The following is a 25,753-nucleotide window of genomic DNA, read 5'->3' on the forward strand; positions in this document are numbered from 1 at the left end:
CCTGAATTCGGGGACTTTCCATTCAAGGTCAGCCATTATTGGATTACCTGGACAGCACCCTGTAAGGTCATTTCAATAAATTCCATATGCATAGGGAGTGGGGGAGGGGAGGGGAGAAGAGGACCAAAGTAAAAGAATGCTCTACAACAAACTCCCCTTTTCCGCACCACTCTCAATGGGTCAATGGTGGGGACCACACACTGCGCTTTAATATGATAAAACCATTTCTGCTCATTCATTCCTGAGTGATAAATTAAGAATGGTGAAAATGCAATACTTCAAAAGCTTTCTCACTAAAACAAACAAGCAAACAAATCAACAGCAATAACAAAAACCTTTAGGTGCCAGAGGGATGACTCCGTTAAGAGCCCTTGCTTCTCTTCTAGAAGAGAAGTTGAGTCCCTAGCACCCAGGGCAAGTGGCTAACGCCTGAGGGCACTCATGTCCATGTTGCCTACTCATGCAGACACACACGAATATGCATAAATAGAAATGTTAAGATACATAAACCAAGGAAAAACTGTAGGAACTCATTTCCTTAGGCTCACAGGACACCCTCAAACTCGACAGCCCTGGCCGCTCTGCACTACATTTAATGTGACTGAAAAACTCATTTGCACCCACTCCTGCTGTTCACTTTTCCCCCATGCAAATAATCTACTTAGCTGCTACTGTCAGCCATCTGAAATGGCACCTCCACTCCCTTCCCAGATACCCCTAAGAGCCCACTCACACATCTATCTTTAAAGTGGCTGTGTTTACAGCAACCCATATGTCATCACTCACAAAGCAACTGTTACCACCCTCTTGACTAGGCATTGGCAGGAACACATCCTGGAAAGGATTGGGGACCCACAAAGAAGGGTGCCTTGGGCTCAGAGGGAGTCTTACTGGCAGAGCTGTCTCTGAACACAATATTTTTACCCTACTTATACCCCAGTGTACTACACTGTCTTATAAGTAAGGCTTGGCGGCTGAGCTTCTCACTCTACTTAGTTACAAGTGGTCCTATTGTAAGTGTAGCTCATTCTAACCCGCTGCTGTGTAACTGAGGCCTGAGCTTCTCGCTCGCCCCTGCGTGGTACACACCACTTATAGTCTCACGATTACGGATCCTTATCAAGGCTCCTGCTACAGAGTGAATTGCAACGCACTCTGCCCTTTGACCTTAAAGAAAAAGTCTTCCCACATACTCTTATGGATTTGCTTAAACCATACTGAGTAACAGACTGGGGGGACGATGAAGGAATACATGCAGTGTGCGACGATACTGGAAGAAACAGTTCTGTGAGAGGCGGAGGCTTTTGATGAGGGGAGAGGAAGGAAACCAAGGGGTGTGGGATGGGGGAGAGAGAGGAGGAGAACTGACAGACTGCCCACTCCTGGGCCTTTTTACACCTCCGATTTTACTCCTCCCTTCTGAGACTATCAACTAATTATGGGGGGAAGGGAACAAAATTGGGAAAGTGATCCGGAAAAAGCAACTCAAGACACAGCCCTCTCCTCCTCCCTTCCCTGTTTTCCACTGCTTTCCCTGGTGACACCCCCAACCCCTACCAGCCACTCCCAAAGAGCAAACAGTAGTTACAAGACAGGGCAGGCAGCACGGGAGGATGGGAGACATAGTAAACAAACTGTGGTGCTTCTACTCCTGGGGAGGTGGAAGCCAAGAGTGGGACTGGAGCTAAAGATCACACCTCTGGGACTTTCCCCAAGAACAGTGGGGAACCTCCAGCCAGAGCCCCTCTCCTTTCTTAGTTTGCCTAGCCCTTCCCAGGCAATTTTCTTCTCCCCTTTTCCTCCTTTCATCACCCAAAGATGTAAAGCAGCAGTAAGAATATAGTCAAGTGCCATGATGTTCGGGTCTAGGTCAGGCTGCACAGTCGAGGGTGGACCCAGAGGATTACAATGGAAGATTCTGCTCTGGTCTAGGAGTCTGAAAGTTGTCATAATACACTGGTATACGTAATCCTCACGTAGCTTGTGTCAAGAAAGCTATGGCGCTGCCAGTCCCATTAAAAGGTTATTACACAGAGCACATAATATGTGATGCTAACAGTTCCTGGTGTGTGTATTTGATTTGCTTTTTTATTGTATTTAGATTTCTCTCTACGTAGAGAAAAGTTTACTAAAAACATGTTTACCAGGGTTTGGCCAATAGTTGAAAGTAAAATGCCTGCCGTGCAAGCAAACAGACCTGAATTCAATCTCCAGAACCCATGTTTAAAAAGCTGAGCATAGGCTGGGTAGTGGTGGCACAGGTCTTTAATCCCCGGACTCAGGAGGCAGAGAAACAGGAGAACCCATGAGTTCAAGGCCAGCCTGGTATGTGGAGCAAGTTCCAGGGTAGCCGGGGGTCAAAAGCCCCCCACCAAAAGTAGTAGTAATAGTAGTAGTAGTAGTAGTAGTAGTAGTAGTAGTAGTAGTAGTAACAGAACAGTCTAACCTACTTGGTGAGTTCCACATCAGAGAGATCCAGTCTCAAGGAAAAAAAAAAAAAAAAAAAAAAAGATGTACCCAAGGAATGAGGAATATTGGAATATCATTGAGGTTGTTCTCTGGCTTCCATACATACAAGCATCCGCATGTATACATGTGCACACACAGGTATGCACACGTACATACATGTGTGTGTGCATGTCTATCACGCTTTTTTTACTGTATCAAAAGCTCTGAATGGCTGACGTCATATCCCTATGATATTCCCAATGACAAAATGTACAGCAATACATTCCTTAGAATGTATTTCTCAGCACTGGGCACATGACTATAGACGGGGGAAACAAAATAACCCCAGAGACTGTCAGACTCTTTTCCACATGTGTGACAGCAAACCCTGGCCTCCTGCAACCATTTGGGTAGCTCTGCATCCAGACACTACCTTCCTGAACCATTATCCTTCTCCATTCTTCTATTTCCAATTACTTACTTTATTTATATGAGCACACTGTAGCTGTCTTCAGACACCAGAAAAAGTCATCGGATCCCATTACAGAGGGTTGTGAGCCACCATGTGGATGCTGGGATTTGAACTCAGGACCTCTGGAAGGGCAGTCAGTGCTCTCAACCGCTGAGCCATCTCTCCAGCCCTTTCTTCATTCTTATCTCTCAGGTTCTCGTCACCCCAAATGGAAAACAGATGCTTGTATAACAATACCTCTCCTTCCACAGGCTTTCCAGTCTTCAAAACGTTTGTACCTCAATCCTCACACTTACCCACAAAACAACCTATCAGCAGGACAAGCAAGTGTCATCCATAATGTGCACATTGTGGGGGACTGCACCAAAATCAGCAGTGTGCACACATGAAAGGGTGAAAGGGTCCCGCGAAGGCTCTGTAGAGCGTGGCTGCCATTCAATTTCCTTGATTCGGCCTCCGTACTGTCAAGCACCTTCAGTGTGTGCTAGGAGTCAGGCTGTAAAGGCTTCTGAAAATCAAAGATGATGCTTTTCTGGTAGGTTCTGGGAGGGAGCCAGTCACTGCTTTTCACGTGTGCACCCACAGGTGAGCCCGACAGGCTCCGATAGATAGTTCCTAACAAAGAGCCCTGGATAAACACAGTTGTCACCAAGAACAACAAAGACATGGGTGTGCCACAGAGACTTGTGCATCCGGGTGGAGGAGAAAGTAACCAGACAGGGAAGGAAGGGGTGAAGGCAACCACACTGCATTACATGCGTGTGCGAAAATGGCAAAGAAGAAAATCAAAGTATTTTTGAAATGAGTTTAGCTCAGCCTCTTGTGCCCTCACCCCCATGTCCTCCCCTCCCATCCCCTCCCCTGCCTGAAGCACGTCTCTGAGTCTCTAAAGGTACTGGACCTCCATGCTGAAGACATGAAGCCAGTTGGTCTTCAGTGTTGAAAACAGAGGTCACAGCTTATAACGTATGTGTACTGACTGCTTCCTCATCCATTTTCATCACAGCAGAGTTTTAATTTGTGCCCCCCCCCCACACACACACTTACAATAAAATACTCACAGGTAGCAAGCACCCCTCGAAGGGAAGAGTTGCTGCTAGCTATGGCTTGAGAAAGCTTCCTCCAAAGAGAGTAAAAGACCCAAGGAGGCCTCGTCCCACATGGTACGTCCAAGAAGGAGGCATTTGGGGTTACACAGATCTAAGGTGGGATCCCAGCTCTGCCACTGACCAGCTGGAAGAATACAGACGCGTTATCCAAAATATCCTAGTTGTCCTTCTGACATCCGTGTGTGAGAATAATGATGGCAAACGCTTCCCTGTGAGCGACCGTGAAGCTACAGAAAGCTTGTCAGGTAACATCACTGACGAGGCACTGCAGAGTGTCATGTGTCATGGTTGAAATACTTCCATTTCCATTAATTTCTTATTCTGGAAGATGGGGGGGGGGTTTACAGTTGTCACTCCTTGGCTTAGGAATACGAAGACTAGAAGCTTCCATTGCCCTCTACACACCAGTTTCTGCCACCAAATGCCTGACTGTGAGCCCTTTTTATTTTCAACTGTTGAAATAGGAGGAGCTCCTCTCACCATTCTGAGTTGAATGGAGCTTAGTGATTCCCAACTGGCACACTCATGCTATGTGCACGTCTCTGCACGTCTGTTACACACAAATCAATTAATGAAGCTGATCTGTGCTCCAACATGAAAGGACTCCACTGATAAAGTAAATGATCTGGCAACTCAGCAAGTATTTATATAAAAAGCTCAAGCCCATAAATATATGTAATATATATATCATATGTACTATATATACAATATATTGTATATAATATATATTATAATCATAAAATATATACAAAAGTCTACAAAATGATCTAGAATTAGGTATATGTGTGTATATATATGTGTATGTATGCACATATGTTTAGTAGCATATGCTTTTCTAAGGTTGAAATTTTTAAACAAAATTGTTTTCAAATACTTATTTCAAAATTTTCATGGTCATTTCTCAAATACTACACTCTGCCCCTAGAAAGATGTCCCTAATCCCAAGATGAGTGTGATTTTGCTCTTTAAAGTACCAACAGGGGTTGGGGATTTAGCTCAGTGGTAGAGCGCTGCCCTGGGTTCAGTCCTCAGCTGGGGGGGGGAGGGGGAGAGTTGTATAAAGTATCAACAGGTGAGTGCCAAGGACTCCCTCTTTCTGTTCCTCCTGCCTTCTACCACGCTGAAGGTGCCAGAGCCCAGGGCTAGGGGTGTGAGGAATAAATAACTCAGTGGCAGAGCACTGACTTCCCAGGTCCTGGCTCCAACCCTACATCATCACTGAAGAGGGAAGGGCACATCCCAGCGCCCTCCACTGAGTTCTAGGATGACACCTGCCTCCGTCACAGAGTAAGTGTCAAGGGGTAAATAAAATACAAGGCCAATATCTGCAAAACATGTCCATGGGGAGGGGGAGTCTTCGGTTTTTCTTTTAGTTGGGCCAATCTCACTCAAAGCTCACTAAATAGTGTTCTCCAATCAAGTATGAATTACTAAAGAGTCTTGCCCCCATGTATTCGGAGACCTCAGTTCCGGTGACAGTGTTCATACGGAACACTCCGAAACACACAGAAGTTCTGTGTCTGGACCACACTTGGTCCACTTTATGTATTTAATCAGTGACCACTGACCACAACCCTTAGACACAAACACAATCCATCTCATTCCAAAGCTTGGTACTTGTGAAGGACGGTGGCTTCTGCTGATTCCTGTGAATTTTTACCACTCTCCTACCTCCCACCACAGCCCCATCTAAATGTTTTCAGCAAAACATGCACTGGTCTCGCCCTTGTCCCAGCACAGAAATGAGTTACGTGGCTCCTGAGACACTAGTCTAGGGACATCCTTAGCACCTTCCACCTCTACATAGACAAGGAAGTTGTGTTGCTTTCTCTAAGACCCTTCTTCAAGTCCCTTCTTGCTTGCTTTGTCACAAAATGCCATAGACATCAGTATGTCCACCAGCGTCCACCAACCTCCCCAAACTCTAATCACAGCATGGGCCGTAGGGAAGAAATCTTTCTCCCTTCCGGATGTTTCCTTCCTTCTACAAAATTTTCTACTTGGCACATTGTCTCACGTAAGCGGCAATCTTCTCATGAAATTCCTGCCCTAGCTTATGAAATCATACCAGGTAATTTGGCCAGTCAAAGGGATAGGGAAGAATAACTTCTCAACAGGGCTCCAGAGCACAACTAAAGACATAAATGGGCTGGTTGGCCCACGGCAAGTCTCCATGGGCAACCAGGACGGACTGATTAGTCACTCCAAGTGCTGACTTTAGTAGTAGGTGCTTGGCTGCTGCCACTGAATACCACAGACTGGACAGCTTCAACGGAACAAGGCTAAGGTCTGGGAATGGATTTTCTCATGCTTCTCCACTTAGCCATCTTGTCCATGTGTCTTCACATGGTCTTGCCTCCGTGTCTTTACGTGCCATGATCTCGTCCATTAAGGACACTAGTCATGTGTGTGGGCTCTCATTTTATCCACTTTTACCACCACTGGGAGGGTCCTGTCCTAACACAGAGCCCCGTTCTGAGGTACTTAGAGTTAGTACTTCCCCACTGAAAGCCACCTTTTGAGGTAAAGATAGTACTTCCCCACAGAGAGACACATTCTGAGGTACTTGAAGTCAATTCTTCCACAAGAGGAGGTCTGAGACACAATCTATACAGACAACATGAAAAGGGAGGCAAAGGAGTACAGCTGTGGCTATGAAACAAGGAAAGCATAGCTGGCATTTTCAGAGGGAAGGAAATGTGACCTGTGGCCCCAGATCTAGATCTTCCCCTTTCCTCAGAGTCTCAGTCCTTGGTTTCCACCTCTAGCGCTCTACCTGTTCTAGAGCCTTACTGATCATCCCTGCCCCAGGTTCTGAACACCTACTACCCATCCATCTGGCCGCATCCCTCGTGGTCCTTGTATGCTCTCACACTCTAAACCTAGTCTTGGGTCACCGTCCCCATGGCTTGCTTTGTTCATGTTCACTTCCTGTCCGCATCTTCCTTCTGTGCGTCCCCTGCCCAGCCCCCATTCACTTCACTGCTCAGATCTCAGTTCAAGCGCCTCCTCCTGGAGGCGGCTTCTGAGGGCCTCACATAAGCAAGTTTACTTTCACCCTGAACTCAAAGCCCTTCTATCCCCTGTCGTTACCTCTCTAGCACAGCAGTTAGGCTGTTTATGACATCCCTGCACTGCTCTAATGTTTAAGGTTGCTCATCTCCCGAGAGACGCATCGTACACTCTGAAGTTCATGAGCAGAATCTGTATCTGGCCTCACCATCATCAGCTCGCCTGCAGTTTACAGGAAGAATGTAATCTGGCCCTGAACACCACCACCCAAAAACCTACAACTCAGAACCCTGGGGCTTGAGTTCCTGGCTAGCCTGAGCTACACTGCAGAGTCACCTAGTAAATAAAGAAAACAAACCCAAATGAACTACAGAAAGCAGAAGTTACGGGAAGCAGCTTAACTTTCCTAGAGGGATACAGTCTTATAGGAATTACTTAAACGTTTTGTTTTCTGCATCATATATATATACATATACATATATATGGTCAATAGATAACGCATATAATCTTATATATTCAATATATATCTATTCTGTAGATATATAAATATATACTGAAATACATAGATATATTCATTCATTAAATAATGTATATTATCTAGCAAATACATAACAGCCATAATGAGCCATAGGGACATCTTTTATCCACCTAAACAATATCTAGTTTCCCCCTCCCTGGGGTTCATTCTCCTGCTTCACCCTGGCCAAAAAGCACGGGGAACTCTTTTTGTTTGAACTGAAGAACAGACAAGGCTCATGGTGATTCCAGTCCAACAGGGAGGGACCCCTTTCCTCCTCAGCCTAAGCAGGAAACACTAAAGTTCTGGGAATAAGATGTGTGTCACACATTGGAAATGTTTGCATCTGCTGACAGCATTGAACCTACCTCAGTGTGAAACATGGGGAGGCCACATGGCTACAATCTAACACAGAGCAACACTGGTGAGCTGAAGCAACGTCTCACATGGTCTCACTCTCAGCTTTCTAACATGGGGCTTGAAGCTGGCTGAAGTGCTTGGTTGTGTCAGGACATCTGAAGGAGGGTTCCTGTAGTCCCTCACCTGGGGGAGGTGTGCAAAGGGACACATGGCACCGGGTTCCGGGAACATAGCTACCTTTCTGGTGCTCACGCTGTTTATGAGAAGTCTCAGCTGCTTTGAATACTTAAAAGCAACACCAACGGGTATGAGTAAATGCTAATGTAACCCAGAAAAGAATTATTTTTAATAATGATGACATCACTTACTTTGATTCAGACTGAACACTTCTGCTTGTCTGTTTTTCCCCACTCTCTACAAAGTCCTCAACTCTTTTATACAAACTAATAAGGCTCAAGTTCAACTAAGCCTCTATCATATGCCAAAGAAATACAGGAAGCCAACTAGGAATCACGTAAACCAGAAAAATAATATCGACATGATCAAAATCTCCAGTAGCCAAAGAAAAGTAAAAGCCCATTTTGGAAGCTTAGCTGGCCCACACAGGGCCTTTCTGCTTCTGAGTGTTTCCTTGTCAAAGTCTACATTAGAAAGAACAGTTAAAATCTATGGGCTTGACCGAGCCTCTCCCTAAATTCCTTTATCAGCAATCAGACATTCATAGCATTCCTCCCAACAGGTAAGGCAACAACTGGGACACTCCAATTCGTAGCCAGAAGCCACTCTCTCCAGGCCTAATTAACAAAAACAAAACCCCTCCAAAGATGCAAATCTACCTCTCCTCCCCTTTACCGAAAGCAGACCTGGCTCCGTGGCTCAGAAATAATCAACCCAATCACTGATTATGAGATTAAAATAACCATGAGCCCGTAAGTACTAATCAAGGTACCGGTAAACTTGGTACTACTTCCCAAAGGGTAATTCATGCCTGTAATCCCATACGTAGTAAACAGGTAGAAGCATGAGTCTGAGGCTAGCCTGGGATATATAATGAATTCCAGGATAGCCCAGGCTACAGAAAGAAAAGAAAAGGAAGGAAGGAAGGAAGCTATCTGAGGCAAAATTTTAATATCTGCACATCATATATCATATATATGAATCTAAGGAAACCCAGGAGCCTAATGATAAAGACGCTTTCTGGTAATCCGAACAGGACCAGTGGTTAAGATACTTGATGTTTAACATCTAGTGATGTAAGCACTTTTCATCACTTACACCATTTGCAACGATGAGCTGACAGCCACATGATAGCCATATGTATGAGTTCATACTAAGCAGTACCATCCTAGTGGGTAGCTATTGATCAAATAAAAGCAATCAGTTTTAGGTCCTCACTACAGATATTTGAGGGAAAAAAAAAATCTCAGCCAGCTTTAAAATGTTCTTTAAAATGACCAGAGGCTGGAGAGATAGCTCGGTAGTCAACAACATTGGCTGCTCTTGCAGAAGACTGGGATTCGGTTCCCAGCACCCACACAGTGGCTCACAGCCATTCCCTAACTCAGCATCAGGGAATCTGAGTCCTTTACGGGCATACACATGTGTAGGCAAAACACTTAGACAACAATTTTTTTAATCTAAAATAATAACATTTTTAATAAACTATAAAAAAATCTATTCACTTGTCAAATATATGGCTGATTATAAAAATTGCTTCTTCCAACCAAAACAGAATGACTCTTGTCCGGATGTCAAAGACCATGTCTCATTTCATGAATAACAACAAAAGCACATATCAGGAAACTAACCGATCTCGTGAAACGTGACTCCTATCCATTAAGAATCTTTATTTACTAAATTAAGTTGTAATAAAGGTAGAAATATTTAACTTCACCTACAATAATGTCCACTCAAACCAAGGGGGGAAAAATCATTTTGATGGAGTATTTCATTTCACTCCCTACAAAGCCCAACATACAGCCAGACGTAATAGTGTAGTCCTATGTGACATTCTGTTGCTACAGCAACGAAGCTGCTACCTGTGGCCATGATTTGCTAAAAAATCCTCCAACCATATTTTATACTGTGCATTCATAAAACCTAGAGAATGGCTCTACGCTCTTGCTCTCTTACCTACGATCTGCTCATACACAAATTTACTATATATACTTGTACACACACACACACACACACACACACACACACACAAAATTCTCTCAACAACATCAAAAGGGTGAGACCATACCAAATTTTCCTTTTAATGAACATTTGATACCTGGTTCTTAAAATATCCTACCAGACAATAGAGACTATAAGAGAAGGTCTTAAAACAAGATTTATTATGTCAGATCCAGTCTTATTTCAAGAGAAGATAAGGTCCTGAGGCTGAATCTATCTGCCCAGGTAGGTGTGGCTTCTTTGAGCTGATTTGGAAAATAAGCTAAGAATAAAGACCTGTGGTCAGTCATCACCACCTGTATTCACCCAACTGCCTCTCTTACAAGCTACTCACCCTCACTGGGGGGCTCCAGGCTTGCACCCGAGGTTGCTGTCCACACTGGGGGCTCTGCAGATCTTTTGAGCCACAATTAACCACAGTGCTGCCCTGCGCCCTTAATACATTTGTGCAGGTGGTCGAGCCGCCCCCACCAGGGCCGGGTTTCCAAGGCCTCTGCTTGATGCCATCCAGAAGTCTGACCAGTAGGATGTTACTGGGGAGCTCGTCAACCCCAGAGCCAACAAGAGTCCGGCATTCGGGACATCTGAGTTCATTCCGGGAACCCACAATCCCCAGCAAACATCGTTTGCAAAACGTGTGCTGGCAGGGTAAGACCTTTGCGGAAGCATCCAAGCGTTCTAGACACACAGGGCACTCCAGAAGGTCCAACAAGGCAGACTCATCCATCTTGAGCTACTTTAGTGAGAAAACGGCCTCAGAACGTTCATAGTCGTGCGCAGCCCTTAAAGTGATTCATGTAACATCCATTTCAGACTTTGCTCTGGAGTTATGGGGAGAGAAGGGAGGAAAGAGAAAAATGACTGTTGTTATCTGGGGGAAAAGTTCACAGTGGAGCCAAGAACCAAAAAGTACACAAAAGTGCTTCCTCTGCATAGTCCAGCTTGGCGTTGGAATGTGTTTTCTGAGCTCCAAAGTCAACAATTAAAAACAAAACAGGCTTCTTAAATGATTCCCATTAATCCCTGAAGATATCTAGAACCTCACTGGGCAGAAAGAACTAGCAAGCAATAAACAGGATTTATGAAAAAGCAATAAAGGACTGATATTGGCTGCCTAATGAAGTCTTCAACTTATTGGAGAACCTAAGCAAAATCGACTGAAAGTTTCCTCTGTGTAAAATAATACTTTTAAATCCAACGACCTTCCCAAATTTGAAACTACCGTTATCATTTAGGAAGCCTTGCCTTGGGTGATACAAATGTTTCTTCCCCGTCTGAGAACAGAACAGCTTAATCTTATCCAACGCCTTCCCCAATTTAAAAAAAACAAAAACAAAAACAAAAACAAAAAAAACAAAAAAACAAAAAAACAGAGCTGATGGTTGGCAATTCTAAAAGATATAACCAAGACCTGCTTGAAAATAGCTAAAAATTATCACCCTTTCCGGCATGGTTGACAAACTCTGAAACAGATTTCTGAACGGCTTGTCCTAATCCCATTCAGAAAAAAATCTAGCAAAATGGTCACCAAGAATTCGACGATGGAATGCTAGGCTGAAAACTCTGGGTACAATCCGGGGGGTTAAAAGCGGGCCCCTTCAGGAGGTGGGAGAAAGAGTATTTGAAGCCAGTTGGTGCGTCGCTGTCCCCCATCACCACCATCACCCCAATCAATGTTTAAATGTGGATGCCTAGGAGGAGAAGAGGGTGAAAGGATTTGGAGGCTACATTAACAGCTGTTCCTAGCTAGTCAGTTCTGGGGAGAGCCAGGATGCGCCCCTCTTCCCACGGTGGGGCACAGGTAGTCCCCAACCCCGTAGCATGGCGCTTGCCAGAGACACACCCCAGAACCAGGTGTCGCCAGCCGGGGACAGAGCTGACCCTGGGAGCGGAGGCTGCGGCCGGGTAGCTCCGGAACTAGGGATCTCACCCAATTGCCTCCTCTCAACCTCCCTTTAGGTCAAATCCAGGACAAAAAATTGCCCAACACCGATCGTTGGAAGTTTTCAAGGACTTAAAGAAAAATAAAGATGCAGCCTTAAGTTGGCGAAAGTCAGCGCCGCGGAGTGCGGCGGGAAGCAGACTAGCGACCCCGCGGGGATGAGCTCAGCGACAGTCCCCGGAGACTGCCACCCCGGAGGCAGGGGGACCCGGTTGCGTCCGGGAAGAGCGCGGCCCCGAGACCCGGCAGCTTCGGAAGAGGCGAGAGAGGCCGCGGGGCTCGTTCCCAGCAGGTCCGGGAGACCCAAAGGGGAAGCGCAGGGACCAGCCCGCGCGCACAACCAGGATGCGGCGACCACCCGCCACCACTCCGCGCCCTGCGTCCCCCACTCGCCGCACGCCCTACCTCGCGCCTCCGCTGCTCGCCTTTGTTCGCGGCCCCGCAGCGCTGGCAGATGCAGCCCCGCCGAGCCCGCTGCCCGTGTGGCTCGGCCGCCGCGGTGGCACCCGGAGCCTCCTCACGGCCGCCCCCCTCGCGCGCGCTCGCACAGCACGCCACCGCCGCCGCCTCCCACCCGCCCAGCGAGGAGGGCGGGGGAACGCGACGCCGCGGGGAGGAGGAGGAGGAGGAGGCGGAGGCCGCGCGCAGTAGGCGCCCGGGGACTGGAGGGACGCACCACAGCGCCGCCCGCCGCTCGGGGACCCGCGCCGGAGCCCCACAGCGGGCGGCGGCCTCGGGGACGCACCAACGGGGAGGGAGGCTCCGGGACCCACGCCTTCACCGGGAGGACGCGCGCCCGGAGCGAATGGAGCTCCCCGGGAGGAGGGCGGTGGGAGTGGCGCCGAGGGACCAGGAAGAGGCTGGGACAAGGGCGCCCTGCCGGCCTCCGGCTCCGCCTGGCCGGTGCCTGGAGACTGACTCTTCACGGTGGCCAGGGATGGGAGTGGCCCTGCCGGGAACCGATCGCGCTTTGCTGGGCGTGCACACTCCCTGGGTGATTGCAGAGAAAGAGAAGTGGGACCCCGTAGTTCTGGGATCGGGGATACTGACCACCTATGGATCTCGGGGCCCGCCTACTCCACCCAACAATCCACCCCACATCTGCAGCAGCCAAGGGGTGCAAATCCAAGCAAGTTTGGAGAATTTCAAAATGAGAAAGAAAAAAAAATTAGAAAAATTAACGCCCGTCTTGGGGAGACTCTTCCTACCTGTCTAAAATGGGGTGTATTCAAAGTCTGACCCAGGTGGGCCGGCGCCTTGAAGCTGGCTAGGAGGTACCTCTTTTATCTGCGCCTTGGAGGCAGCCATCATCAACATCTCTGTAATCTTTTTCTGTTGCCCGGGGCACACACCTGTGTACTCTGAAGTGCGGGCTTGCAAAAACGGGTGTCCAAGAGTGTGTGTGTGTGTGTGTGTGTGTGTGTGTGTGTGTGTGTGTGTGTGTAAGCTTGTTTGTCAAACTTTTTTCAGAGACGAGTTAAATGTTGTCAAAGAGTATGATTTCGTTTATACTTACTGTCAGTTTACCAAAAGTTACTTCGAGAGAGATTGCGTATGAAATTCCTGCCAGGCCACCAACCAAGCTGACAATTTGAAAAGGAATATCAGGTTATCAGTTCTTTTGTCTCCACTAGAGCCACTGCTATATCATTTGAGATAAATGAGGATCATTCAAGTTAAGAAAAAAAATTATAGCAAGTAACAATTATCAGTCACTTTAAGCCAGGCACCGTGCTAAAGACTTAAACATATTAATTCCATTCTCACAACAGCCCTTTATGTCATGCGTCCCAGCTTTGTTCTAAAGAGACTAATAGGCTGAGACTTATACTATATGAATACCAAAAATAATTGCCCACTTCCTTTCCTGCTAGAAGGGGAACAAGTATGTGTTCATATTTGCTGAAAAAGACAGGGAAAGATTGGATGAGAGAATGAGGAGAAAAAGAGATTATCTACAAACAGCACTCTGAAAGTGACTGGCTGCCGAAACTGGAAATGGAGGTTAGGTACAGTGGAAAATCAGAGTCAGAAAACAGACCTATTTGGGGGGTTATTAAGACTGAAGATCAACCTAGGTAACTTCCCTACATCACAGTGGAAGACTCAAGTCCAGCTCTCCGATTCCAAGTCCTGTTTCTTTCCTCTAAAAAAGGGAGAGGGTGGACTTAATCGCATAATTAATCTCGTGTTGTGTTGCTTACTCTTGCAAAGCAGTGACCAAAAGACAGACAGAAACAATGGGGGAGGGAGTGTTTCAGTTCGCAGTTTTGATGAAAACTTTGCCCTGTGTACTAGCACAAGATATCACTGTGGACAAGATATCATTGTGGAGGAGTGTTCACCTTAAGACAGACAGGAAGCTGAAAGAGAACCCAAGAAGGAAGGAACCAGGCCAAGTGATAGCCCCCAAGGATAAACTCCCACTGACAATGTCTTGGCCCCACCTTCCTTTGCACCTCCTCCCAATAACACCATCATATGAATCCTCGAAGAGATCCATACATTAATTGATCAGATCAAAGCCCCTGGAAATCAATCACCTTCCCAAAGTGCATGGACTAACAACCAAGTTTATTTCTTCTACTGCTTGGCTTTTTGTTTGTTGTTTACACAAAGTCTCATTGTGTAGCCCTGGCTGGCCTAGAGCTCATAGAGATCTGTTGGCCATGGTGTGGTACATGCCCTTAGTCTTAGTACACCCGAGGCTGAAGCGTCTGGGTCTCTGCGAGTTTGAGGCCAGCTTTGTTTACATAGTGAGTTCCAGGGCAGCCCAAACTACATAGAGAGACCCTGGAGAAAGGGGGGCAGGGGAGGGAGAAGGAAAGGGAGGGAGAGGAGGAGAAGGGGGAGAGGGAGAGAAGGAAGAAGAGGAAGAGGAGGAGATGAAAGTGAAGATTACTCACTTGTCCCTGCCTCTCTGCCTTCTAAGTGCTGATTTAAATGAGTGTACCACCAGTCCCAGGCACCACCACATGTTTGCCTTTAGAGAAAACAACACAAAAAGCCATAGGTAGAATGGCACAGCTCATGAAGGCTAGACAAGAAAATCAGTAGTCAAACCCATTTCAGAGAACTAAAGACAATGTTTCCCAAAACTGCCATGATCAAAAAATGCACCACATACCTTCTGTGAGTATTATGAGACGTGGCTGTGTTCCTTGGCCGCTCTGGCGGGTTTTAACTATGACGTTTGGAACAGAATTGACATTGGTAAGAAGATGTGCAAGTTCTTTGTAATCCGCACTGAGCTATCGTTATCATTAACAGCTGAACCTTTCTTCCCAGGTTTTAAAATGTTAGTGACTGAATGTCCTGTGGAGAGAATTCAGAGGAGAACAGACGTGAGGAAGAAAAGCCCCGCTCATCCTGTTTCTGGGAATGGGGCATGAAGGAAAGAATGTCTGTTATGCTTACGACCTGTGAGACTTTGAGCAGACACATGAAAAATATAAACACACTCCGACATAATAATGACAGCTTCTTATCCTCCAAAGACTTCAAAGTCTTTTCATATATATTATCTCATTTATCTTCTTAGCATCCCTGCAAAGCAGCAAGACATATAATTACCCCCAAGTTTCTTATGGGAAATGGGAAGGGGAGAACTGGAGAATCTGTTGCTTGTAGTGCTAACAGGAACCAGCCCTGTAAAATCCCAGACGCAAGTCCTCAGATAAGCCTTAGTGTGGTGCCTCCATGTTCTCACACGCACATACGTGTGTCTAACCATTTTTTGTTTTTTTGGAGAAACTGTTTTTCCTCTCTTTGTCACAATACTGGTAAGGGGGAGCAGTGTTTATCCAGACTAGAAACCTACAGGCCGTCCTTGATTTCTTCCCTTCCCTTTCCCCTCTTTCCTCAAGCAAGTCGACTACTGTTACCACAAACATATTTTCATGTTATCTACTGTGCTTTGCCTTCTTCCGTGATTTGGATGTGGCAGTTTCCTCCAAAATACATGTTAAGGTTTGGTCCTCCACAGAATAGCACCGAAGGTCCTTAAACAAATGTTTGGGTCATGATCGAATTAATGATACTCCAATGGGACTGAGACAATTCTTGAAGTAATGAATGACTTTGTCAGTGCTGCAGTGGTTGTTGTAAATCAGCCATACCCGGTGCCTTGTACCTTTGTGTGTACGTCTACTTTGCACCCATGTTCAGATGCAGCGCTAGCCTTACCAGAAACCATGAAGGTCTCTGTGCCTTATTTTTAAGCTCCAGAAACATGCGTCCAAATGCATCTGCCCTTTATAAATCATACAGAGCTGGATACAGTGGGTAAAGTCCTCACTGTAATCATGAAGACGTGAGTTCAACTCCCAGAACCCAGGTTTATCTTAGTTGGGTTTTTTTGTTTGTTTTTGGTTTTGTTTATTTGTTTTTTGAGACAGAGTTTCTCTGTGTAACAGCCCTGGTTGACCTGCAATTCACTTTATAAAAGAGGCTGGTCTGGAACTCACAGAGATTAGCCTGTCTCTGCCCTCTGAGTGGGATTAAAGTCATGCACCACCACTGTCCCGGACCCACATTTAGATAGATAGATAGATAGATAGATAGATAGATAGATAGATAGATAGATAGATAGATGGATGGATGGATGGATGGATGGATGGATGGATGGATGGATAGATGCATACATACATACATAGTAGATAAATGGGTGAGTGGATGGATGGATAATGATAGATAGATAGATAGATAGATAGATAGATAGATAGATAGATAGAAAGAAACAATGTATGCTACTAACCCCAACACAAGGAAGAAGAAGAGGATAGGTAGATTCCTAGAGCTTGGTGGCCAGCCAACCTGCTCGGTCAGCTAGAGACCAGAGAGACTTCATGTCAAAAGAGGTGGACAGTGTTGAAGAACAACACTGTTCGTTGTCTTCTGACCTTCACACACCTACACATGTGCACATGTGCCTGCACACTCACACAATAACCCGTGCATGTGCTAGTAAGACAAGCAAAACCAAATCATCTAGTCTCCAATGTTCTCCTAGAACAACGGAGACTAAGCCCCCATTGCACCTTTATTTAAGTCACTGCCACCTTTGTCTCTGACCCTTCTAGCCAGCCTCCCTTTTTCTATTCTTGTCGCCATGGCTCGCCCTGGATGTACCGATAACTCAGAGCAAGCTACAAAAGATGGATAGCGTGATGTCACTCCCTAGCTCAGACTCATTTATTTCTCCCATCACAAGTAGAATGAAAACTGAATGTTTTCCAGTCACTTGGACCTTATGCCGTCTTATCCCACCCCAGCACTCCATTTCTCTTCTTTCTAGGACATCTGCTAAGTTTCCTATTCTCTGTTTGTTGCCTGCCTTTGTCTGAATATGAAAGCTTCCCCAAAAAAAAAAAAAAAAAAAAAAGAAAGCTTCCCCAAAGCAGATGGGATCTCTCCTCTGCTGTTACACCTTTAACAGACAACACATAAGGGCTAGCAGTAATTCTCAAGTAAGGAGTTAATCCACAATGGTTATATTTATCGCTATCCTGAGGCTATACATGCATATGTATGTGTGGACACATATGTTTATATGAATATATGTGTCGTTTTTCACTGCACTGTAGACAGGAAATCAGACAGGCAGCATCCCAAGTTTCATTAGGCATCTTCGTTATAATCTTCCCATCAATAAACCAATGACTCTTGCTCTTATATTTCATAGTGAAACCAAAGGAACAGCTTAATAAACACCAAGTTTTGAACACAGTCTATATAAACTTAACGTCAGTGTATCTTCATCCTAGGTCTTAGTTAACAGTGTCGTCGTATCAGCTCCTCAAACAAGTAAGAGAATGGGGTTGGCTTCTATTTTTCTTTCTCTGGTCCCTCTTCCTCACCCTCCCATCAGAAGGGCTCCCCAATCTCACCAACCTCCCAGTCCACTCCTGCTCATCCTCTTAGACGATAACCACTGGACAACACCACCATCTCCAGGTACTTGATTCTTTAAACACAGATTTTATTTTCATTTCATGTATACCCAAGAGTTTGCCTGCATGTGTGTATGCATGCCATGTTGTAGGAAGTGCTCATACAGGCCAGAAGAGGGCATCAGATCCTCTGAAACCAGAGCCACACACTGTTTTAAGCCACCACGAGGGGCTGGAAAAGAGAACCCAGGTCCTCTAACAAGAGCAGCAAGTGCTCTTAACAGCAGGACCACCTCTCCAGCTCCCAGAATGTTTGATTAATGGAAGTTAAATCTTGTACCGCCTGTTGGCTAGGCAACTTCGAGTAAGTTTCTAAGTCTTCTGTACCTCTATTTCCTCTGCAAGATGGACACAATACAGTACTACCTCAAGGGATTATGACAACTGTAGATAATTTTTATTAATGTTTAGAATTATGTCCTACATATATGTTTAGTAAGTGTTGTGGTTTGAATACGAATGGCTCCTGTAGGTTCATAGATTTGAATGCTTGGTACCAGGGAGTGACACTGTTAGGAGGTGTAGCCCTTGTTGGAGTAGGTATGGCTTTGTTGGAGGAACTGTGTCACTACAGGTGGGCTCTGAGGTTTCAAATGCTCAAGCCAGGCCCAGTGTCCCTCTCTTCCTGCTGCCTGTGTATCTAGAAGCAGAGCTCTCAGCTACTTCTTCAGCACCACATCTGCCTGCACACTGTCATGCTTCCCATCATGACAACAATACACCAAGCCTCTGAATGTAAGAAAGCCCCAGTGAAACACTTTCTTTTATAAGAGTTGCCATAGCTCACAGCACTTCTTCACAGCAGTGGGACACTAAAACAATAAGTAATAGGCTTGGGAGGTTGTTTTCCTCTTTTGCTTTGTGTTTTTGAGATGAGAGGTTGCTCTATAGCTGGCCTTGAACTTGAGACCCTCCTGCCTCCCTCTCCCAAGTGCTAGGATTAGAGGGGTGCATCACACTACCCAGAAACAGCATTATTTGTTATTAAAACCTAGACTACACTGTAAGTCTAATCTCTGTTGACTACATGACTTTACAGATTGACTCTCTGAGTTTATATTATATCCACTTGAAACCCCAGCCCAGGACCTTTCTGGCACATAGTAGGGACTCAATAAAATGTTTGCTTCCTGAATTTTTTCTATATAGCTGACTATACCTTTTTTTTTTTTGTAAATTAGAGAGGTATTGGATGATATATAAACATTCTTTCCAGCATTGTGAGTTTATTTCCATTCACATTGAGTTGTGGGTCAGGAGAGTCCCTTTTGTGTGAAGTCAAGTGGCTAGGAAGTGTCATGGTTGTCAGGAAACATGGCTTTTAGAGTCAGGCAAGCCCAGGGAGGCTATTTTGGTCTGCAGAAGTGGGAAGGTGGTGCCGACTTCACTGTCTGGTGAAAAATCTGAGCAGATGGAGTATTTATAAGCACCATTTCCCAAGGATTTCAGTTCAGTCAGAAAGGAAGCTGGCTGGGGGGGTGGGGGGGCTGCTCAGGAAAAGTCAGATGAGAAAGTGGGAGGCAGCCGAAGCACTTCCTCTGCCAGCCAGCCTTTCTGAAGCGGTCGAACATTTGGGGAGCTGGGCTTGACACAGAGTACCTGGGGAGAGATGGAGTTCTCAGAACTGACTAGTTCCAACCTAGCCAGTCGTCAGGGAACACTCCTAGGGTTCAGCTCAATCAGGAATCACTTGCAGATGTCATTAAACGTTCAGATGCTCCGGCTTTATCGTTGGAGTAGGTCCAGCCTGGATTTAAGAATCAGGTGATTTGTAACATAGGTGATGCTGGGAAGCAACTGGAGAAACTCGAGCCCACAGTCTCCCAGAAGCATCAACAGAGAAGTAACGTAAGCGCAGACCCACAGAGCTACACCATAACGGGACTATAGCTCTTGGGCTTTGATGAGAAAGGGGTGGGACCTTGGAGCCAGGGCTGGTCTGCCAAGGAAAATAAGAGTAATTGAGTGTTGTTACTTCCTTTGAATCCAGTCTGCAGCTGTGCTCTGCCCAGCCTCCGGCTTATCTTGTCTTAGTAAGTAAATGTTGAGCACATGTTTGAAAGAATCTTTTCAAAGGAAGCTGGAATATTAGCCTGCCCAGAGAAACACACACTGCTGGACACAAACTCACACCAGGGCCCTAAAAGTGGGTGGCAGTCACATGCATCAAGCCTCAGAAAATAATTTTACTTAGTACTATTAAATTATAATGAGACCATGTCCCTAATATATGTTCAGTCTCTAGTTCGCCCCAAAATAAAATTAACCTATTTGAGATAAAAATAATATGATTCCTTCATTTCTATTAAAAATACTTTATCTTGTCAAATTCCATTAATGGTTTAAAAGTTTAAGCCTTGGAGGAGGCTTTTTGATTCCAAGAAAATGTCACCTAATCCAAGCTATTGGAGAGAAAGCAGATAAATGTCCATCACTTTATCATCTTTGGGAAATGAAATTTCATAATCTTTCCCGGTAAACTATCTTTTTGTATTAAAACCTTATTTATCAACCTTTTTTTCCTTCTGATAAAATTTAAAGATAAATGTAGACCTTTCTAAAGCCAGTAAGTGGGTAATTTTTAAATGCACACATATGAAAAAGGGCAGGATTACACTAGAGATCCAAAGAGTATGAAACAGGGCATCTCCCTTCCTTCCTCCCTCCCTCCCTCTCTCCCCTTTCCTTCTTCCTTCCTTCCTTCCTTCCTTCCTTCCTTCCTGAAAGTATCTTTGTTTGCTTGTTTAAATTAGGTGGGAGAGGGTGTGTGCATGTGTGTGCATGTGTGCACATGTGTGTGCAGGTGCTTACTGTGGCATCCAATTCCCTGGAGCTGGAGTTGGTGGTACAGGAAGCTGGAAACTCCCTGGCATGGGTGCTACACCAAACTCAGGACTTCTGAAAGAGCAGTACATTCTCTTAACCACTCTTATTGAAACAGATGGAGTCTCACTATGTAGTCCCGGATGGCCTGAACACTGAACGCACATCCTGCATGAAAATACCCCTGCCTCTGCCTTCCAAGTGCTGAGGTTAGCGGTGTGTACCACCACGTCGTGGCTCCCTTTCTTTTTTGCCTGCCTGCCTTCCCTCCTTCCCTGCCTTCCTCCCTTCTCCCTTCCTTCCTTTCCCTTTCTTTTTAAAAGTTTTATTAGGGGAAGTTGAGGACTTTATCAGTGTACTCACCCTAAGTTTTGGGTACAATAAAACAGAAACCTATATTCTCCGCTGCCATGAGGGGTCTTTTCAGAATATTTTGTTTTGTTATAACTAATTCTTCACCTCATCTTTTTCTCCATCCTAAACAAACATGTGGGTATTCACATCCATAAAGACAGAAAGTCCCCACACTGATGACACTACACTTAAAGCATATTTTCCTGAAAACTGGCCTGAGTTCATTGTTATTTTCTTCAATCATTGAACTAAAATTTATTCTTTTTTTGTCCCTTGTTCCCCTCAAACAACCTATATTACATAATATTACATAAATTACATAAATTACATAAATTACAGCATTTATTTTATTCCTCAAACTTTCTGTTCTCATGAAGCAGTGGTTCTCAGCCTGTGGGTTGGGACCCCTCAGCATTCTGGATAGGAAAACACAGATACTTATATTACAGTCCATCACAGTAGCAAAATTACAATCATGGAGTAGTAGGAAAAATAACTTTATGGTTGGGGGGTCACCACAACATGAGGAACGGTATTAAAGGGTTGCCGCATTAGGAAGATTGAGAACCACTGTTCTAAGGGATTCTCCATGCTCTCTTTTGAGAATTTTGAGAATTTCCTAGAATTCCATATAATATATGAACCAGGCAAGCCTATGATGTTTAAGAGGGCACTGTGAAAATCATTTCTTAAAGCAATAAATATAATTTAGAAAATAAAATTTCCATCGTGTTTTTATGTTTCATGGATTAATCTAGTGGAATGTCTGGTAAGTTTACTAGAAAGCATTCCCTATGTGTATTATATGTAATAAAAATGCCGAGCACCTCATCAAGAATGTAGTGATGGTTATGGTCCTGCATGAAACTTAAGTAGGGCAGTGTAGAAAACAATGCTTGATGATTTCACCCAAAATTATCTCTTTCCATTGTGATTCGAATGAGTGGCTACAGAATTTTGTTTAAGTAAGAATTCAGGATGGTATCAGTCCAGTTGACATTGTTTCTTTGACAAGATTGTGTAAGACTAAAGACCAGGGTAATTTCCTTGTTTTCCAGGATGCCTTTATGCAAAAATGATGATTTGCATAATTCCTTTCAGTCTCAATTGAATTTCGAGAGCTATTTTTCAAGCAAACTTCCACACGTCTCCAGTGTGCACCATCTGTCTCATTTCTCTTTCTTCTTTTTATTTTTTTTTAATATTACAATTATCTTATAACGGGGCTGTCAGATCTCCTCCCCTCCCCAAAGGATTCCTTCTTTTAACTGCGTATATTGTAGAGTGCAGTTGTGTGGATGTGGTGCGGGCGAGGGAAAGATTGGATGTTCAAAGCAATCATGGCCAAGTTGACGTAGTGGAGAAAATGAGATCAGGTAAGAATTTTAAAATTGGATTCTTGACTCTGGGAAAATGAGAGAATGTTTAGTGAAAACATTGGGAGAAGGGAGGTCGTCATGACAAATAGCTAGGGTAAAGCTTCTGGGGCCCAACTATGAAACATCAGGAAGGTGGGGGTAGGGCTCAGGGAGGGCCTTGTTCAGCCTGCTCATAGCTATAAAGTCACTGCCACCAGCAAACAGTTGTTACTCTTAGTTACAAGGAGAGTCAAGTTTTATGTTTACATAGTAAGTATATACTTGGTAGGAGTCTCTAGGAAATCGTACGAATTGCCAAGGAAAAGTCCACAGTGAAATATTATTTAGAAAAAAAAAAAAACCCTTCCAGAAACACTAAAGATGTGTGTTTTGTTGTTAAATAGAAGAGATGCAATATATTTAATTTATGTGGCGCTCAGATTTTACAACCGATATATTTTATAGCAATTCATTAAAAATGTTACTTGCAATTCAATTAATTTTGTGGGACTCTGATTACTGAAATTTGGTAAGAAATTATAAAGCACAGTTAGAGTTTCATCTATCCAGAATCTCCAAAGAATGGGTCACTCTGGAAAGCCAATTTCTACTTGGGTAACACAAAAACAAGGGTAGAATGTGTCCCTCAGCTGAAACAGAAAACACTGGAGGGAAAAAATAGTGTTTACAGATTACCCTGGGCCATGATCACAAATGGCAGCTGTTGGATAACAGAACCGTGATGACTATGGGATCATGGTTTAAGTCTTAGATGAGGATTTTTACTTTTGTAACTTTAAGAAAACCATTTTCACTTCTGTAAACTTTAGTTCCATTGCATAGAAAGTGCAGATAGTGGTTTCTTACTGCTTAGGTTGCAGGGAAGCTTAAAAGAAACAGTATACCGGGCTGGAGAGCTGTCTCAGGGGTTAGGAGCACTGACTGCTCTTCCCAGAAGTTCTCAGTTCAAATCCCAGCAACCACATGGTGGCTCACAACCATCTGTAATGGGATCTGATGCCCTCTTCTGGTGTGTCTGAAGACAGCTACAGTGTACTCATAAATAATAAATAAATAAATCTTAAAAAAAAAGAAACAATATACCAATGTCTTCAGTGCGTTAGTAACCCCGCCATGACAGAACTCATACTTAATTAGTCGTAGTGTTAGTGCTGATTGATTATTTCTTCATGGGAATATTGCTCTCTTAGTAATACCTTATTTTCAATGTTCTTGTTTGTTTTAGTTTTGTTTTCGAGGCAAGAGCTCTCTGTATCCCTGGCTTACTTGGAACTCTCTGTGTAAACCAAGCTAGCCAACCTCATAGAGATTGACCTGTCCCGCCTCCCAACTGCTGGGATTAAAGGTGTGCATCATCACACCCAGGCCCAGAATTCTGTTTTCAAAGTATTTGTACTTCTTATATGTCTCTCTTCTTTTTCTCTGTCTTCTGTTTACCTTTTGCACAGGGACCAAAAGCTTCTAACAGTGTGAATTTACATGTGTATCTAGAAGAATGAGTCCATAAAGGCTCATCCTAGTACGCCATCCATATTCTCTCCTATGATTGTCCCTACATTGAACACCACCCATCTCCCAGGTACTACTGCCCAGGGTGAGAGGATGGGAGAAACTAGGAGGCTGGAAAGGAGCATTAACCAAAAAGGAAAATACATAAGAAAAAAAGGGGGAAAAAAAAAAGAGGCCTGGAGAGATGGCTCAGCGGTTAAGAGCACTGACTGCTCTTCCAGAGGTCCTGAGTTCAATTCCCAGCAACCACATGGTGGCTCACAACCATCTGTAATGGGATCCGATGCCCTCTTCTGGTGTCTGAAGACAGTAACAGTGAACTCACATACATAAAATAAATAAAATCTTTTTAAAAAAAAAAAGAAAGAAAAGAAAAGAAAACCTACTACCTTGCAAGCCAATTTAAATAGGTAAGTATTTTAAAAGGGTGCTAGAATGGGGCTGGTGAGATGCCTCAGAGGGTAAAGGTGCTTACCACCAAGCCCCATCACCTGAGTTCAATCCCTGGGACTCACATTGTGAAACAGAATTGACATGCACAAATGCAATACTCTGACCTGCGTATGTCAGCACATACACACAAGATGAATAAATAAAGCATAGTAATATTTTAAAGATTTATATATCTTATGTATATGAGTGAACTAATTGTCTTCATGCACACCAGAAGAGGGCATCAGATCCCATTACAGAGGGTTGTGAGCCACCATGTGGTTGCTGGGATTTGAACTCAGGACCTCTTGAAAGAGTAGCCAGTGCTCTTAACTGCTGAACCATCTCTCTAGCCCCAATATATAATGATTTAAAAGAAGAGTTAGAAGAGAGATGTCCAGTAATGCTGAAACCTAGAAACCATTGAACAAAAATCCCAGTGCCAGGCACGAGACACTTCTTTATAAATGGTTGGTCAGGGAAGCATCAGAGACCCACAAAACAGTATAAGCTCTTGCCCATTCTCCTGGCTGCCCATCAAAACTAGATAATAAGTCTACCCTGTTATTGAAGACATCATATACATAGTTGCAAGGTATAGAGACATCTATCTGGATCTGAGCTAGAAGCGTCCTACCTGCTGGCAGGCTTTCATGGTGCTCGGAGGTACTCTGCAGGCTGCTACGGCAGGGGTGGGGGAGGGGCACAATTCAACAGTCTTATCCAACTAGGAACTCTCTGCACTACAGTGTCAACCCACCTGGTATAACAGTGGAACAACTGTTATGGGAGCCACCATTGCTCTCCGATTAGCTGAGAGGTCCATAGAGCCTAGAAGAGAATGGATTGCTGCTGTTTAGCTAAACAACACAGACAAAGCAGCTTTTAAAATATTTATGTTTATACACAGAGAAAAATGCTACTCATCATTAAATTAAAACCTTCTCTTTGTGTTGAGTTTGCTCTATGGCTGTGGATGGTAATGCTAAATTCTATACCCAGAAGGTCTAGACATACGCGTGACTTCTCACATTTACAAGCTTTTGTTGTGCAAACCTGCTCTTTGATTTAAAACTGTTGGTTAAATAAAATTGGCCACAGCCAATTACTGGAGGGGTTAAGAGGTAGGTGGGCTAGGAGTGACCTCATTGGAGGAGGAGAAACCTGGAGGAAAGAGGGAGGAGGAGGAAGAAGGCACAGTGAGGGGAGAGGTACCATTAGCACATAGCCAGGAAAAAAGAACAAGTATCTGGGGTACACCGCTGGG

The 25,753-nt window shown here is 44.5% G+C and overlaps 2 protein-coding genes across 1 annotated transcript in view; one reads left to right on the forward strand and one right to left on the reverse strand.

The window, feature by feature from the left end:
• Positions 1-12,522, reverse strand: part of Sh3rf1 (SH3 domain containing ring finger 1) — a 165,719-nt gene extending 153,197 nt beyond the window's left edge. Inside the window, exons 1-2 of the mRNA NM_198764.2 lie at positions 12,444-12,522; positions 10,431-10,917 (exon numbers count right to left, since the gene is read on the reverse strand). Of these exons, the coding sequence (NP_942059.1) occupies positions 10,431-10,823 (393 nt within the window). The 5' untranslated portion in view covers positions 10,824-10,917; positions 12,444-12,522. The remainder of the gene's footprint in view (positions 1-10,430; positions 10,918-12,443) is intronic.
• Erich1 (glutamate-rich 1) overlaps positions 1-25,753 on the forward strand; it is a gene marked incomplete at its 5' end in the record, with an annotated part of 52,793,804 nt that overhangs the window by 4,331,569 nt on the left and 48,436,482 nt on the right.

Source organism: Rattus norvegicus, chromosome 16 (assembly GCF_021556685.1).
Source record: "Rattus norvegicus strain SHRSP/BbbUtx chromosome 16, alternate assembly SHRSP_T2T, whole genome shotgun sequence".
In the NCBI taxonomy this organism is placed as follows: Eukaryota; Metazoa; Chordata; class Mammalia; order Rodentia; family Muridae; genus Rattus; species Rattus norvegicus.